This window comes from Arachis duranensis, chromosome 4 (assembly GCF_000817695.3).
Source record: "Arachis duranensis cultivar V14167 chromosome 4, aradu.V14167.gnm2.J7QH, whole genome shotgun sequence".
Classification (NCBI taxonomy): domain Eukaryota; kingdom Viridiplantae; phylum Streptophyta; class Magnoliopsida; order Fabales; family Fabaceae; genus Arachis; species Arachis duranensis.
Genome location: NC_029775.3, coordinates 5,080,651 through 5,097,754, shown reverse-complemented (window position 1 = coordinate 5,097,754; position 17,104 = coordinate 5,080,651). Strand labels below are relative to the sequence as shown.

The 17,104-nt window shown below is 38.9% G+C and overlaps 3 protein-coding genes across 3 annotated transcripts; all 3 read left to right on the top strand.

Moving 5' to 3' along the window:
• Window positions 1–3,972: 3,972 nt before the first annotated feature.
• Window positions 3,973–4,998, top strand: LOC107482850 (uncharacterized). The gene has a single exon (XM_016103443.1). The coding sequence runs from the start codon at window positions 3,973–3,975 to the stop codon at window positions 4,996–4,998; it is 1,026 nt and encodes a 341-aa protein (XP_015958929.1).
• Window positions 4,999–5,088: 90 nt separating this feature from the next.
• On the top strand, window positions 5,089–6,599 carry LOC107482851 (uncharacterized). Its single transcript, XM_016103444.1, has 2 exons — window positions 5,089–5,343; window positions 5,388–6,599. The coding sequence occupies exons 1-2, from the start codon at window positions 5,089–5,091 to the stop codon at window positions 6,597–6,599; spliced, it is 1,467 nt and encodes a 488-aa protein (XP_015958930.1).
• A 3,942-nt stretch (window positions 6,600–10,541) lies between these two features.
• LOC107482969 (uncharacterized) lies at window positions 10,542–16,965 on the top strand. Its single transcript, XM_016103562.3, has 13 exons — window positions 10,542–10,777; window positions 10,877–11,166; window positions 11,884–12,014; window positions 12,117–12,261; window positions 12,374–12,645; window positions 13,285–13,409; window positions 14,761–14,804; window positions 15,015–15,146; window positions 15,264–15,341; window positions 15,950–16,032; window positions 16,121–16,243; window positions 16,513–16,573; window positions 16,650–16,965. The coding sequence occupies exons 1-13, from the start codon at window positions 10,702–10,704 to the stop codon at window positions 16,806–16,808; spliced, it is 1,719 nt and encodes a 572-aa protein (XP_015959048.1). The 5' UTR covers window positions 10,542–10,701; the 3' UTR covers window positions 16,809–16,965.
• The last annotated feature ends 139 nt before the right edge of the window (window positions 16,966–17,104 follow it).

The following is a 17,104-nucleotide window of genomic DNA, read 5'->3' as shown; positions in this document are numbered from 1 at the left end:
TTTTTTTTTTTTTTCTTTGTGGTCTCCCTCGTGTATTCTGAAATGCTTTATCAGAATGTGTTTATTATTATTAATTATTAAATTGTTTAAAATTGGGGTTCCAACTTTCCCCGTCCCGGTACCTCATTTTGTGGGCCTCTTGATGCTTTTAATTTGTTGCTTTCGTTTTTAATTATGCTCTAATTTTTTAGAGCAGAGGATCTGCTATTGGAGATTGAGTGTGGTAGAGAAGAACAAGGGTTTATGTTCTATGATTCTATCCCCTCACCGGCTACTCATTCGAACTAATATCTTCTTTTTTTAATATTTTAGTACTTGTCACCTTTAATTCGATTACACCTTTAATTCGATCTTAAGGAAAGAGGTGTGCTTGCTGGGGAACATTGTTCTTGGGATAGAACTTGGTAAGTTAGTATAAATTAAATTAAAGGGAAAAAAATTTTTGTAAGTTGGTATAAATTAAATTAAAGGGAAAAAAAATTTTAAACGGCCTGACAATTATTTTTAAAGATAACGAGGCATTCAGTAAAAAAAAATATTCTTTTGTTTTTTGATTTTTATTTTTATAAAAATGGTTAACTCGTGATTTATTCGTTAAAAGTCAATTAAGATTAAAATTTTTATTTTTGAAAATTTTGTTATTTTTTAGGGAATAATTGTCAGAGTTATTTAGTTTTTTATTTTATTTTTTTTGTTTTTTTCAAATATATTAGTAAAACTTATAGTATAAAACTAAAAAATATTATTGATTTTTAAGTTATTTTACCTCGTAGTCCTTAACCAAATATTGTGTTTGTATGTAAAATTTTTTCTTTTCTGAAATGACTTTGAAACACTTAATCTTTTTTTAGAAACAATAATTTTTTTTCTGAAAAAAAGGAAGTAAACTTTATTTGACTTATATAATTTTGTCTTTATGCAGAATATTTGAAGAGATAAGAAAGAACTACTTTTTCATGTGGTATGAAATAGCTTAAAATTCTCGTTGGATATGATTAAGGTTAAGATTATCAGTTTCAGTGGGATTGAAACATTTGATGTTTTATCGTTTTCAGGAACACAAGTCTTGATACGATATGACATGTTTCGTTGTTATTTTGTTTGCCCTCCTTTGTTTATAGCCGTATAAATTAATCCAATTAGAATAAGCTTATAATATCACATCAGACAGTGTCTGTTATGCACCTTGCAACTTGTTTATAGGACGATGTTCCTTGTCAACCATCTTGATTTTCATTAGATAGGGGAAAAAAACAATTTCATTTTCTTTTCAAGCATATAATCTTTGCTGGATTCATTATATTTTTAATTCTATTACCTTCTAAATGACATCAAAGAAATTGAACACTTTAAAATCATTGTAATTATTTACTTTTTTAAGTGAATTTTCATGCCGTTGAAACTAGGGTGTTTGCGGTGCGATTTGGATCGGTTTTGAGTCAAAATCTCATCCGATCTAAACATTAATTTTACTTGTGATGCGATTTGGATTGAATGCTATTTTTAAAAAAATCGATCCGATCCGATCCAATTTCAAGCGGTTTGGATTGGATTGGATTTGCGGTTTTATAAATTAAAAAAATTAAATACATATAACAAGTCTCAACATCAAATCTTAAATAATCAACAATATCTTAAAAAGCCAACAATAACATAACAATAGAAATAAAATTATAGGTTAGTTAAAATAAATAAATAAATAATATATAAAAATGTATAAAAAATTGAACATATTATAAGTATAATTGTAAATATAATAATAAAATAATAATATTATAGTACATTGTGCAGTTTGGATTGGATTGGATCGGTTATGAAAATTAGATCGAAATCTGATTCGATACAGCGGTTTGCAAAAAATAAAATCTAATCAAATCCGAATTAATACGATTTTAATCGGTTTTCGGTTTGGATTGAATTGGATGAGCGGTTTAATTTGGATCGGTTTGAATTTGAACACTCCTAGTTGAAACATTGGTTCCAGCAAAATAGAAAAGATAATATTTATGATAAAAAATTAAATTTTAGTGAATAGTAAATATTACTTTTTTAAGTAAAAAATTCACAAAAATTAAGTCAAGTCATGTGTAATGCACATGTATTTTCTAAATTTAGTAAACATCTCTGTTCTTCATTAAAGAAATTCCCAAATAAAAATGTCGGATTTGTTGATTTTGTAATTGGCTACAAGTATACAGAGATGAATATGTATCCATGTTGTTTAAACTAGATTTAATTTAGTTATTATTTGGTTATAAGATTTTATCTAATTACATTCCTTTTACCTTTCTTCTTTCTTTTTTTTTCTTTCCTTCTCTATTTTTTCCCGTGATAGAACGAATGTTAGTCCCTTTAAATTTGTTGTTATTTTGTTTGGACGTTTGCCTATTGTCAATAAGAAAAAAAGTCTTGCATCATTGCATGCATTTTCATACATTGTCATAAACTTAAATTTATAAATTAACAACATTGCTGCTACGTGAATTCTCCCCTCTCCCATTTATAAGAAAAACACCATATCATACATGAAATCTTACTCTGGTTTATGAAAACTACATATTTTGGGAGTAGTTAGCTTGAACATGCAACTAATTGTTGGTAAATATGTTTTCGGCCAACTGTTATTGAAATTGAAACAATAAAAATGTTGGATGTTGGATGTGCTTGTCTATAGAAGAGTGGGCCGGTCTCTGACAAAAAAAAATAGAAAATAAGAGTGGGCTGGTTAAAAAAGATTAAGGTTGAGATATTAGTTATTACACTTCATAAAATAATTAAAAAAAATTCACCAACGCAAGTTGGCACAGATGGATGAGGGTTTGTGTCCCTTAACCATCTCTCCCGGGTTCGATACTCACTGGAGGATGGGAATGGAGCTTGCTTGCTTGGGAGGGTCGCCCACTTTGTGTGCCTCTGCAGTACCCGAGGGATTAGTCATTGGGCTTCCGGCTTGATGGATACCCTGGTGTAAACCAAAAAAAAAAAAAATTCTAATCAAGTTTACTTTTTAGATGAGTATGGAGAGACTATACCATTTGAGATATGGATGGTTCAAAATTAGTTATTACACTTCATAAAATAATTAAGTTGTGCATGCAGCAACTCATTGGCTAGCGACAAACCCTTAAATGGAATTCAAATCTGTGGCAGATTAGTCCTTAACTTGTTGAGCTAAAAAATACCGTAAAAGAAAAAAAATTATTCACCCTCTTTCCTTCTAAAATATTTTCTCTAATTTTTTTTTTGACATAGTTATGAGTATTAAGAAATGAGAGCTTAAAAGGGGGAAAAATATATTATTGAACAATTATAATTGAGACAGTTATCCACAAAAACTCTCACACCAGTGTGTTGACTGATAGATTAGTTGGATTTGGTAAATACTAACATGTTTTAGGTAATGTAGAAAATGAAAGGTCTCTTAAGAAAATATAATATTGAAAGTAATATATTTTATTTTTTATTTTGTAAGAAAATATATGTAGCCAGTAGCCAATTTAATCTATCAAATTATATAATTATTAGGGTAAAAAATCCAAATGAGCCAAGGAGAGCTCAAAATTACCTAATTAAGTCAAATCAAAAATCCATACATGAATCAACCAGGACGAATTATTATATAATTCGAATCAATATGATTCGAATTATAATTACATGTAATTCGAATTGATATGATTCGAATTAGTAGGAAGGCAACAAATGAATGAAGTTCGAAACAAGTTGTTTCGAATTACCTCAACATAATTCGAATTTAGTTAATTCGAATTACTAGGAAGACACATTGTTAAGTAATTCGAAACAAGTTGTTTCGAATTACACTTAGCTAATTCGAATCTAGTTAATTCGAATTACTAGGTTAGGTTGTGATATTACATAATTCGAAACATATAGATTCGAATTATATATATATAGTGCGAGCCAGGGCTGTATATATATGCTGTGAACTCATGTTGCTCTAAAGAAAGAGGGGAGATGGCCAGTGAGGAGAGTTTCCTAGTTCTGGTACATTACAGAGGGTCGATTAAGAGAAAAACTCGGTCCGGCGTGAAGTTCACTGATAAGGATCCCCTATGTATTATCGTGACGCCGACAACCACCTACGATGCACTTGTTAGATCTGTGCTGGAGAAGCTGGGTCTTAAAGGCGTTAAAAGGATCAAGAAGTTTTTCTACCGCATTCCAACAGCGGTGCTCCATGACACCGTGAAGTTTGATTGTTTCACAATCGGTAGTGACGAGGACTTGCAGGTTATGTTTATTTCTCGTAGGCAGTTTCCCGAGGTAAGGACACCAGAGCTGTTGGCAAAGTTGGTTGATGTGGTATCTAGCTCGGGTGGTTCGAACCGGAATGCCACTACTATAGCCGCGGTTGCCGGCTCGAGCTCGAGACCTGCTGTTGCTTCATCCTCTGCTCCTGTGTATGAGCCACCGATGCAGCCTGTTGCGTCCCCTTCGTTTGCCGTTGATCTGAGCGGCAATGTTGGAGACGAGGTTCGGTATGGGGAACATATTCCCACCGAGGTACATTGTCCCACACCGGCTGGTGTTGGTGATGGTTTGTTTGATGATCCAGATGACGATGACGTGGAGCCGGATATGATCGCTGATGAAAGCGGCGATGATGTTGGAACTACTGTTCCGACAAGGGCTACAGGTGGATCTAGTTCTGGCACACAGCAGTATCCACCCCATTTTTCCTCATTGGACCTGGATGCCATGCGGCAGGACGACAATGCTCTGCAGGCCTCAGGATTTGGTGCTAGAGATACCGAGGGGTCTGCCGGTATGAATGAGTTCCAGGTTGGCCAACAATTTCAGGATAAAGATGAGGCGCTGTTGAGTGTGAAGACGTACAGTATCCGTCGAGGGGTCCAGTACAAGGTCGTTGAGTCTGACTACCGCAGGTATGTGGGAAAGTGTTCTGAGTTTGGGAATGGGTGCACATGGCTAATTCGGTTGAGTCTCCGACAGCGAAAGGGTATATGGGAAGTGAAGTGATACAACGGACCGCATACATGTCTCGCCAGCTTTATCTCCAGCGACCATAGGAGTCTGGACTACCATGTCATATCCACCTTCATTATGCCGATGGTTAGGGCTGATGCAGCTGTGAACATCAAGGTGCTTCAAAATGCCATGGCCGCACACTTTGGGTTCAGCCCTACGTACAGGAGGGTATGGATGGCGAAGCAGAAGGCCGTTGCCGTGATATATGGGGACTGGGATGAGTCGTACAATGAGCTCCCTAGGTGGGTTTTAGGAGTTCAGCTGACGATGCCTGGCACTGTAGCCGTCCTCAGGACTTGCCCTGTTCGAGTTGGGGGACAGGTTGACGATTCTCAGGTTTATTTTCATAGGCTGTTCTGGACTTTCCCCCTTGTATCCAGGCATTCCGTCATTGCAAGCCTTTGGTGAGTATTGATGGCACCCATTTATATGGGAAGTATGGGGGAACACTGCTAGTCGCCATTGCACAAGACGGAAACTCGAACATCCTCCCCGTGGCATTTGCACTAGTTGAGGGTGAGAATGCTGAGTCATGGTCTTTCTTTCTTTCCCACCTCCGTGAGCACGTGACACCTCAGCCGGGTCTGTTAGTTATCTCAGATAGGCATAACGGCATCAAGGCAGCCCTCGAGGCTCCGGATGGGGGATGGCTACCGCCTGCTGCGTACCGGGCGTTCTGCATTCGACACGTTGCAGCGAATTTTGCCTTGACGTTCAAGGAAAAAGATGCCCGGAGGCTTCTTGTTAACGCCGCATATGCCAAGACCGAGGTGGAGTTCGATTACTGGTTTGACATTCTGCGCTCTGAGAATCCGGCAATGTGTGACTGGGCGAACCGAATCGAGTATTCGTTGTGGACACAGCACTGTGATGAGGGTCGGAGATTCGGGCACATGACCACCAATATTTCGGAATGTGTCAACTCAATCCTGAAGGGGGTTAGAAACCTCCCTGTTTGCTCGCTGGTGAAGGCCACATACGGAAGGCTAGCAGAGCTATTCGTCCGTAAGGGTAGGGAGGCAGAGGCTCAGATGGGTACTGGACAACAATTCAGTCAATACCTAGTAAAGTGTATCGAGGCCAACCTGAGAACAGCCAGGCACTTCACGGTGACTGTTTACGACAGGGATAACTCGGAGTACACCGTTGCTGAGACGACTCCGACAGGCTCATTCTCTCTTGGTACGTACAGGGTCTCATTAGGGTCTAAGACTTGTGATTGTGGATACTTCCAAGCACTTCATTTTCCCTGTCCGCACGCACTGGCATGCTGTGCGTATTCACGGCTTACATGGCAGCCTTATGTCCACGAGGTATATCGCCTTAGCTCCGTTTTCGGTGTCTATCAGATGGGATTTGCCCCTCCCATTCCGGAGGGTTTCTGGCCACCTTATCCCGGGCCTACCGTTATACCGGATCCGAGTATGAGGCGTGCGAGGGAGGGTCGTCCTAGATCCACAAGAATTCGCACCAACATGGATGAAGCAGATCCGAACCGGCCAAAGAGATGTGGCCTCTGCAGGCAGCCAGGTCACACCAGGCGTAGTTGTCCACAAGCCGCAGGCCCCAGCCGGACTGCTGCAAATCAGTAGGCGATTTGCTATGTATGTGTTTGTTTGTTAATGTATTAGCACTTGTCTTCTATTTGTTTTTAACTTTTAATGTATTACAACTTGTCTGGAACTACTTTGTTTCGTATGCGTAATGAAACTTGTTATTTGTACCAAATATTTCTGTTGAATGTCTTTTAAATCATTGACATTTATAACTAGAACAAACAACATTATATCCTCGTATGACTGATAACGAATAACATAACATGAAACTATAAATCATAACATAAAAGTAGAATACATCGACGTAAATGACATAACAAAACATGAGAGTACATAACATAAAATCAAATAACATAATAAGAAAGTACATACCATAACAATGATAACCAACCAACGAAGTACACAATATAAATATGACAACAAGACATACACCACTATCCATGAATCATCTAAACAGGTGCGATCCAGTGCCGCAACGGCGTGGCACCCGTGTCCGGTAGCCCCTACGAATAAGTGGCTCCTCATCCTCAATCGACTCGTCGCTGTCATCCGGAACTGGCTGTCTCGGGGTCATAGGCGCAACATGGACGGGTCTGGATGACGACGGGCCGGCAACTGAGTGTGATCCAATACTCTGCGCCGATGCTGGGGTCCCACCCATGGCAAAAGGATGCGCAGGAGCTACCGTGGCAGGCTCATTCAGATCAACGTCCAGCGGTGCCTGTGTCCCTGTCGTATGAACCCGTCCGGCTGCAGCCTCATCCTCCTGCATGATGGTCCGGATATCCTCAAGGAAATGTGGTCCACCAAACTCGTATCCTCAAGGAAATGTGGTCCACCAAACTCGTGCACAATGCCATCACTGGCGAGAAAGTCTCCGAACATCGAGCCAGGACTCACCCATGTAGTACTATCCTGAAGGGTATGATCATCACCGGGAACACCTACGAAGTAATCTCCAAGACCTCCACCACCAAGCCCAGCATCAGTGTGACTCGTGGGATCTCCCACACCAGATCCAGGGGACCCACCATCATGCCCGCCCTGATGGGCCCTATCAACCCCCGCAACATGACCTCCCCCAGGCATCTGGGCACCCTGTCTAGCAGCACCAACCCTCCTCCTGCCTCCACAACCACCAACTCTCCCCCACCCCTAACTGGGTCGTCTCCGGCATCCATAGCCTGATCTACCCAGTTCCACTCACGCTGGCTACGACGTGTCCCAACTCGTGCTCTCCTCTCAATACGACGTCTGTCAGGAACATCCTCGACCCGGTCCATGTCTGGAAGTCGGCCTGCACCCCTCTGCGTCGCCTCATCAGGAATAGGAACACCTCTCGGATCCCCCAGTAACATCTCCGGCGACAAAAACCTCTTTCCGTGATGATACCACCATGTCAAGAACTCATGTGACGGTCCGGGGTCGGGCACGATGTCAAACTGTAGAATATGATCAGCACGCTCCTGCCAGTGAAGATGCCAGTCAGGGTACTGTGCCGGGAACCAACGGTCACCTCCTCTCCCGTCCTTCGACATCAGGAAGTCGATGTTCAGGGCGGGAGACGGTATGGGCTGGACGCCGCCAAACTGAGGTAAAACTCTATCAACCTGATGCCACTCAACAACCGCAAAATAAATCAGGGACGTCCTGCATCGCCATAACATCGTATGCCGAGGCTCCAACACCTCAGGATGGACAACCTGGATGACGTCGACTGCGCTATAGGGCATCCATATGAACTGAAAAAATCAAAATCAAATCGTTTGTACTTTCAGTTAAGTGATATAAACTGAAACAATGACTTGAGATACACATAAGTTCTGCTTACTTACCTGCCGAGGCTGTAACAAGTCGATCTTCATGCGAGCCATCTGTACCCGAGGTCCCTTGTTGCTAATCCCAGGGTTGTAACCAGACCATCTGCGTACAAGAAAACAGAAGAATATATGGCATAATTACAAAAGAATAACAAATACAATATCTAGTAGAAAACAATAACGGTACCTCGAGGCAAGGGGCCAGCTGATCTCATCATACCCAGATGGTCTAAGTGTGGGAAACCTCCAGAAGATCCACGACTGTAATAACTGTAACGGGCCAGCTAACTTCACCACATGTCTGTTGGCGACTCGGCACATGCACCTGTACAGCCATGCTAGTGCCGCCGACGCCCAACTGTAGCGACCCATCTCCTTAAGCCGAGCAACATACGGTAGCCATCTGATGTGTATACGATTGCCGGACTTGTTGGCAAACAGCTGCGTACCCAATAACATCATGATGTAGGCCCGGGCAAATCGCCTAACTGTCTCCTCATCTGCCCCATCTGGACACTCTGCGAATGTCTCCTGAAACCAGGTGCAGTTGACTGCGAATTTCTGCACCTGGTTCTCCGGAGGTAAAACACCGAGCAACTCATGGAACCACTGCCAAGCAGGTCTCCCACCCTCAATGTAAAGGTGGAAGTCCGTAAGGCAACCACTAACGTAATCTCTGTCGACTGGCAACCCCAGCTGGTATGCGACGTCCTGAAGCGTGATGGTGCACTCTCCAAACGGCATGTGGAAGGTGTGCGTCTCAAGCCGCCACCTCTCGACGAATGCACTGACTAGGGGCTCGTCTAGTCGGAACCATCTGTCGTTCAGTCTCGCAAGATGGTACAATCCGGCCATCTGCAAGTACGGAACGTATAAGTCCTGCCATCTGCAAGTACGGGACATACCTCTCATCAAGACGCATCCCCTGTTGCCGCCTAACGCTGGATATGCAACGACGAGGCTGGCCAGTACATAAACCGCATAATTAGAACAGATGCACAAACCACTAACATAACCGATATATTTTATAAGGAACCAGGAAATAAATCATGATGGGTAAAACCATTAACAAAAACCATCAACAAAAACCATTAACAGAAATCATTAACAAAAACCATTAACAAAAACCATCAACAAAAACCATTAACAAAAACCATTAACATAAACCATTAACAATAAACCATTAACAAAAACCATTAACAATAAACCGCTAAAACAAAACCATTTACAAAAACCATTAACAAAAACCATCAACAAAAACCACTAGCCTACACTATTTTCCTAAACCATTAACGAAAACCATTAACAATAAACCGCTAAAACAAAACCATTAACAAAAACCATCAACAAAAACCACTAGCCTACACTATTTTCCTAAACCATTAACAAAAACCTTTAACAATAAACCGCTAAAACAAAACCATTAACAAAAACCATTAACAAAAACCATCAACAAAAACCACTAGCCTACACTACTTTCCTAAACCACTATCCTAAACCACTAACAGTAACATAAACCATTATAAAAAACCATTAACAAATACCGTTATCATAAATCGCTTTCATAAACCACTAACCTCGTCGTTGATCACACCGGCGATATGAGCTACTCCATCCAAACGATAAAGCCTTCCCGGATCGTCCCCCATCGACAGAAACAGCCGCTCTGCTCGCACTCGTACTGAACGTTGGTCTTCTTCTCTGGGATTTGGTGGGGTTGGAGAATGAGAAAGTGATTCGAATGAACTTGGCTCGAACTCCTTTTATAGCCGAACTCCTTGTAATTCGAATCAAGTTGATTCGAATTACTATGTAACTCAAATTTCACCTAATTCGAATCAAGTAGATTCGAACCTCCCTAAGATCCACTTCTCCTAGTAATTCGAATTAAGTAAATTCGAATTACGTTGATGTAAATCGAAACAAGTTGTTTCGAACTTCATTGGATTCTTGCCTTCCTAGTAATTCGAATCATATCAATTCGAATTACATGTAATTATAATTCGAATCATATTGATTCGAATTATATAATAATTCGTCCTAGTTGATTCATGTATTGATTTTTCATTTGGCTGAATTAGGTAATTTTGAGCTCTCCTTGGCTCATTTGGGTTTTTTACTACTCGCTGTTGTTACTTGCGCAACAAACCAAGAAATTTCGAGAAAGGAGTGGTTTAGTTAGCCGGTGGCACTAAAGACTAAACCCCTCAGTCTTAAACCCTCACCTGCCTGGACTCGAGTCTGAGGCATTTCTAGCATACACTACCACGCCTACACGTCTACGCCTACGCCTCTCTTTCGTCTTCTGCACTCTACCAATGGCACTAATGCAGCGCCTAGCTAGAACAGCACGCCCCCTCCGAACCCTAACCTCTCGCCCCCTTTCCCCTCACAGTAACCTTCCTTCCTCTTCTGATTTTCCTTTCTGTCATTTCGCAATTTCTGAAATTCGATCAAACATTGTTAATTTATTTATTTTAACGTTTTCTCTAGAATCAGCACTTGCTTCATTCGCCGTGCCTCGAGTTTTGGGATCCGGACCCTCACGTGACGATGACTATCAGGCACCGTATTCGTTGCTTCCGGCTGTGTTAGCTGGCGCTTTCGGAATTGGATTGGCGGAGACGGTGTATGCTGATGCCGGTCGCGGTGGCGTTGGCGGCGCTGAGGATGTGCACGCTGTTGCGAAGAAAGAACGCGAGCGCATTGAGGAGTTGCTTAGGAAGAAAGGAGTTCGTTATGGTTCTTATCCTCGCTTCACTGTTGCTGTTAAAGGACAAAAGGTTACTCATTTTTTATCTTTCTGTTTTTGTTATTCCATGATTTGCCTCTTCGGGTTTACTTGTCAGATGATACATTTGGGAACAAATGTTCGAAAAAGTTGGTGATGGTTCTTTTTTGGTTTATGTCTCAGTTGAAATAAGTATACGGGATTTTTGCTGCTTACATCAGTTTCTACACTGCTATTATATGGAAATATTAGTATATTATATGTGAAAATGGTCCTTAATTCTGGAAACTATAATACCAACGCAATTTTTAAGCAGTGTTAAGTCTGATTGCAATCAAATTTGTCTGTATATCTGTCCTTTTACAATATGATATCCAATATCATTTTAAAGGTGTATCTAACTAAGGCACTGATATCCAATATATGAACTTTTGTGTTTTGAATACGATGAAAGCATAGAAAAATTCTGAAGATTTTATGTATTTCTTGATTAGGTAACGATTGCTCTGTTGTCAGAACCCTTATTTTAAATATAACCGGGAGTGTCTTTGCAATTTATTAGCCTTTTAGCTTCACGTGATCTCTTGTGATATCGATCAAATTCAACCTCAGTTTTCCTCCAACAACTTTGTCTTTGCACTACATTCTACGATTTTCTTCCCCACTTAAAAAAGCAAAACACAATTATCGAAGACTGTCCTATATTGATGATGTCCTTTGCCTCTAATAGAAATCAAACTATATATGGTGATTAAAATTGCAATTGCAGGTCAGCGTTAAGTTTCAAATACCTCCTGCCTGTGAAGTCCCGCAACTTATTGCAAATCTCGCAACAAATCTTGGACTGAAAGCTGAAGGGAACGGAGGTGGATCGGATATGCTATTGCGATCTTGGGACAGGTTGTTCATTCTCAATTTATGTGCATGGTTAAACTTATTACACAGATTTTGTAGTCATAATTTTGTTAAAATCATTGATGTTTCTTGCAAATAATTATCCAGCACAGTGGCTTGGCAGCTTGCCCTTACTCATCCGTCCAAGAAAAAGCATATTGAAGGGGATGATCCATCTTCAATAGATATGAATGGACATGATGGAGATCTTTGCATACTCTTTTTTCATTCTCTCATTGGCTCAGATAAAGCTGTCAGTATTTAATTTTGCAATTTTTGTTTGGTGTTCACAGATTGTGCTTTTGTAAATGTAGAGGTAATAAAGGTGGTCAACACTTTTTATATTGTTCTTGCTAATATCGCAGGAAATTGAACTTATTAAGCAAGGGAACTTGAGTCCTGAAGAGCTTGATGCTTTCGTCTCTGTTTTACAATTAGCTGGTAGCAAGATGGGACAAAGAAGTGCCCCCCTGGAAAGGAAGTCAAGGGAAGAGACTGAACAGTCGCCATCTGTAGATAAATCTATTTCTAGTCTTGAGGCCATGGGACTGAGAATTTATGGATTGAATGAACCCATTGGTATATCAAATGGTGAGGTATCATGGGACAACATTGCTGGATATGAACATCAAAAACGGTATGTAAATTTGGACACACCATATTTCTTTTCTTTCCATTTTTCTTAAACTAGCTGAACTTTTTATTCATATGGTGAAGCAAATGGTTCTGGCAAAGCAGCCCAAAGTAAGATAGATTAAATCACTTATTTAATCCTCTTAGGAACTTAATTATGACTTCGTATGAATTCATTTGTACATTATGTGTTTTATTGAAGAAAACTTTATTGGGTTTGTGCTTAATTTCTGTTAATTGAGGCCTTGTACATTTGTAGTCAGTGAAAGAATAGATTCTAGATTGTATCTGAACTTTTAAGAGAAAGAAAGATTAGACTGTCATTCTCAACAAGGTTGAATGGCGGGATAACAATTTATGTCAGAAAATTCAAAATTGTTATACTGCAGTTCTTTGCAAATTAAACAAATCTTAGCCCTCCATTTATTATATTTTATATTAGTGACTTAGAGTTCAGAATTCAGGGTTTAGGATTCAAAGCTTAGGATTTAGGGTTTAGAATTCAGGCTTTAAAGTTCAAGGAGTGCTGCATTCCTTAATTTTTCCAGAGCACATTAGCATTCACCCATGTTTACTTACAATAATTTGTTTCCCTTTATGTCTGTATAAATATACTCGTTTACTTAAATTATTTATTTTGCAGAGTAATAGAAGATACAATACTGTTGGCTTTGCATAGTCCTGAAGTATATGACAATATTGCACGAGGGACTCGTCAAAAGTTTGAATCAAACCGGCCTCGAGCTGTGCTGTTTGAAGGTCCACCAGGTGTGCAATTTTGGCCCCTTTAATTCACCGTTTAGTAAAGTCAAGTCTTTTGGGTATGTTTAGGTTGGAATAATATATATTTTTTTCTCTTGCTTTTAAATTTCATTTTATTTATTTATTTAAAAAATACTTAACTGTTTCACCAAAAGGGGAGAAAAGAGCTGTTCGGTTAGGATTGTTTCCCTGAAGGAAACCATGTCTGTGAAGTTTGAACTTTAAAAATAACTTCGAGCTATTGATATTAAGGAGGAATTCTTTATATCCAACAAGAATTTAGAAACAACTGAATGTGACATGGTTTTCGAGTTAAGACCCAGATGCTCCTCCAAATTTTCAATTAACCCAATCCAGACTCCCCAAATTTGATTCGCGACTTACTTTATCCCGTGTTCATCTCTGTTAACGGCGTGCTAAGTTGGTATGTTAAAGGTGATTTAATGAAAACAACACCTTTTGTTGATGATGCAAATTAACGAAATAAACGACATCATTTAAAAATGGAGTTAAAATACGCCCTCTCCCCCAGCCCAAACCCATTGACCTTCCTCTCTTTCTCCTCCATGGCGCAATAGTAAGGCGTTCTGTATCTTTCCATTAGGGTTTTGAGTTGAACTAATAGAGATGAACCGAGGGATTAACATGAGCCAAGAATTGATATTTGGAGGTCCGGATTAGGTTCATTGAAATTTCGGGGGCCATTTTGAGGTGTAACGCAAATGTCAAGGGCAATTTTGGGTCTTTACTCCAAGATTTTCCATTGTTTTTGTTTATTTATTTATTAAGAAATGTTTTTGGATGACAAGGAGAATTTCCATTACTGAGCAGGTATACAAAAAAGCTCTTGTTTAAATAATACGTTCAAGAGTGTGGTTATTACAATTGTTTTGTTTTTTAAATGACAAGTTTTTTGCTTGTGTGAAAATAATCAATAAAAGTAGTGGGGTGTGGATATTATTATTATTATTATTATTATTATTATTATTATTATTATAAAAAAGAAGGCTTTTTCTTTTTTGGGAAAATAGTCAATAAAAGTAGTGAACATGTTTCTGTTTACATAGCTCCTTTTGTGTAGTTTGTACATTAAAAATAATGAAGCTACATAGATGCATTTTCTCTATACCGAATATTCCAATGACCGTCAAGCTACTATTGTTTCTAGTATGGGATCCTACAGATTGAGTAAAAGCTCCTTTGCTATTTTTGATAACAAAATTGCACCTATCAAGTTATTATTCTATGACGTTGGAATCTCAATTCAATAAAAAGATTATTCCTAGTATGTTGGCACAGTATTTTGTTTTCATTCTTCAAGTTATGATGTCTCTATGGCCCATTTGTATGGTTTCAGGTACAGGGAAAACTTCTTGTGCTCGCGTTATTGCCAATCAAGCAGTATGCTATTTTTTTAATCTATTACTTCCAGCCTTTCCATATAGCTTTATTGTTGCAATGGTTTCGGAATATCCTAATGCTTGGTCAATTATTCAGCTGCCGCTTATTTGAAAATATCTTCTAATTCGTTGAGGATAAATTATGTATGACATGATGAATTGAATTTGAGTGTAAATAATAAACTGAAGGGCGCATGCTTTGACTTGGCAGGGTGTCCCTTTGTTATATGTTCCACTTGAGGCTGTAATGTCTGAATACTACGGTAAAAGTGAACGCCTTCTGGGAAAAGTGTTTTCACTTGCAAATGAACTTCCTAATGGTGCTATTATATTTCTGGATGAGGTAATGAAGCTAGACATTTTTCTGAGGAGTTGCTATGTACCTCTCATTCTCTTAATGGTTTCTTTTTTATGTACCTTGCATATTGATTGAGACTTTGTCTTCTATTTTGGGATACAGATTGATTCTTTTGCTGCTGCTCGGGATAATGAAATGCATGAAGCTACAAGGAGAATATTGTCAGTGTTGTTACGACAGGTTATTCTCATGTCCTGCTGCTTTATGTCTGTTGAAATTGTGTGGTAGTGTGTTAGCCCTGTTACAAATAAGAAAGAGAAGAATATATAACCCTGTGTATATTTTGAGAAATTCTTGACAATATGCCAAGAAGAATCCTAGACGAATTGCAATTTACAAATACTCTTATAAGGGAATTGTAGATCCCCAATCTCTCCCAAAAGATCCCAACTGACTAGACACACTTATCTCTACCCTATTCCTTCTATTTAGACTAATTTCACATGAATGAATTGTAACTAATATGGTCCTAACATTGAGCTTTAACAAGTATTCAGCCTTTAAGTGCTTAGTCTTGATTGATCTATGTAAATAAATAGGCCAAAGAGAAAAAAGGTTTATTATTGTTTTGATTATAGGATTTAGTTTGTGATGAGATTATATCTGCAGTGGTTCCAAGTAAGCTGTTGAGTTAATTTTCATTAGATAGTAAATGGCCTGATAAGTAATAAGTGTGAATAGACCCTTGTTAAGCAATCTGTTCAACAACTAATTGAAACCATATGTCAAACTTGCTGAAAGTTTAAATTTTAATAGAATTTGACCGTTGTAAGGAATCAATTTTGCAGATAGATGGCTTTGAGCAGGATAAGAAAGTGGTCGTGATTGCTGCTACCAATAGAAAGGAAGACCTTGATCCTGCATTAATCAGGTGAGCTTCAATACAAGTTCCTCTGCAGCTTGCTATGTTTGCTTGGCCGATCAAATCTTATTCTAACTGCTATTTCTTTTCATGTTAGCCGATTTGATACTATGATCCCTTTTGGCTTACCTGATCACCGTAATCGTCAGCAAATAGCATCCAAATATGCAAAGCACCTAACCAAACCTGAACTAGATGAACTTGCCAGAGCTACAGAAGAGTAAGTTGGTCTCTCGTTTTTTGTCCTCCACAACTGGGCTATTAACTTACAGGTTGGTTGGTGGGCAGTCAAAACAAGAAGGTCGAAAATGAGAAACATACAAAAACTACCTGCTTATTTTTTCTCCTACCAACCCTTGCGTCTTCTTAATATTTGGATTTTGGTAACTAGCCTTTTACCCCAGTTTCCTAACCTCAATAATCAATATTCCCACAATCAAGGTCATATATTTATTGTTTAGTCTGTTTACTGGTTGCCATTCTTTTCAGTATGTCCGGAAGAGACATTCGTGATGTTTGTCAGCAAGCAGAACGATCATGGGCATCAAAGGTAAGAACAATTTATATTTTTCAAATCCCAGCATGTTAGGGATACCATTTGAGAGCATCCTTTTGTGGTTGGTCAGATTATTCGAGGGCAAGTATCCAAAGATGGTGAACAAGAAAGTCTTCCACCTTTGCAAGAGTATATAGAGTGCGCCACAATTCGGCAAAACTCACTGCTCAGTGCTGCTGCTGGCAGGAATTTCCGAAATTTTCCCCATCTTAGGATGGCAACCGACTGAGGTCTTGCTTGTTCCTGTATTTTGTGTCTCTATTTTGATGTTAGAATATTTTCATTTGACTTCTGTAAAGATAAAGGTAGTTATAGGTAAATTTCTTATTATTTATGGCACAGTCATGTGAGAAAAGTTTAACTTATTATACACGGACATTGACACAGATATGACTTTAGATATGCCAACATACGAATTTTAAAATTTTTAAAAGATACGGAGATATGTATATATATATAATATAAATTAATTTTTTATTTATTTTAAATATCTTATTTTAATTATATAAAGTATTTAAAATATTT

Coding starts and splice junctions, on each gene's coding strand:
- LOC107482850 (XM_016103443.1), top strand. CDS start 3,973: ATGGCCAGTGAGGAGAGTTTCCTAGTTCTGGTACATTACAGAGGGTCG.
- LOC107482851 (XM_016103444.1), top strand. CDS start 5,089: ATGGTTAGGGCTGATGCAGCTGTGAACATCAAGGTGCTTCAAAATGCC. Junction 5,344..5,387: donor GACAGGTTGACGATTCTCAG/GTTTATTTTCAT, acceptor CCTTGTATCCAG/GCATTCCGTCATTGCAAGCC.
- LOC107482969 (XM_016103562.3), top strand. CDS start 10,702: ATGGCACTAATGCAGCGCCTAGCTAGAACAGCACGCCCCCTCCGAACC. Junction 10,778..10,876: donor TCGCCCCCTTTCCCCTCACA/GTAACCTTCCTT, acceptor CGTTTTCTCTAG/AATCAGCACTTGCTTCATTC. Junction 12,262..12,373: donor TCATTGGCTCAGATAAAGCT/GTCAGTATTTAA, acceptor CTAATATCGCAG/GAAATTGAACTTATTAAGCA.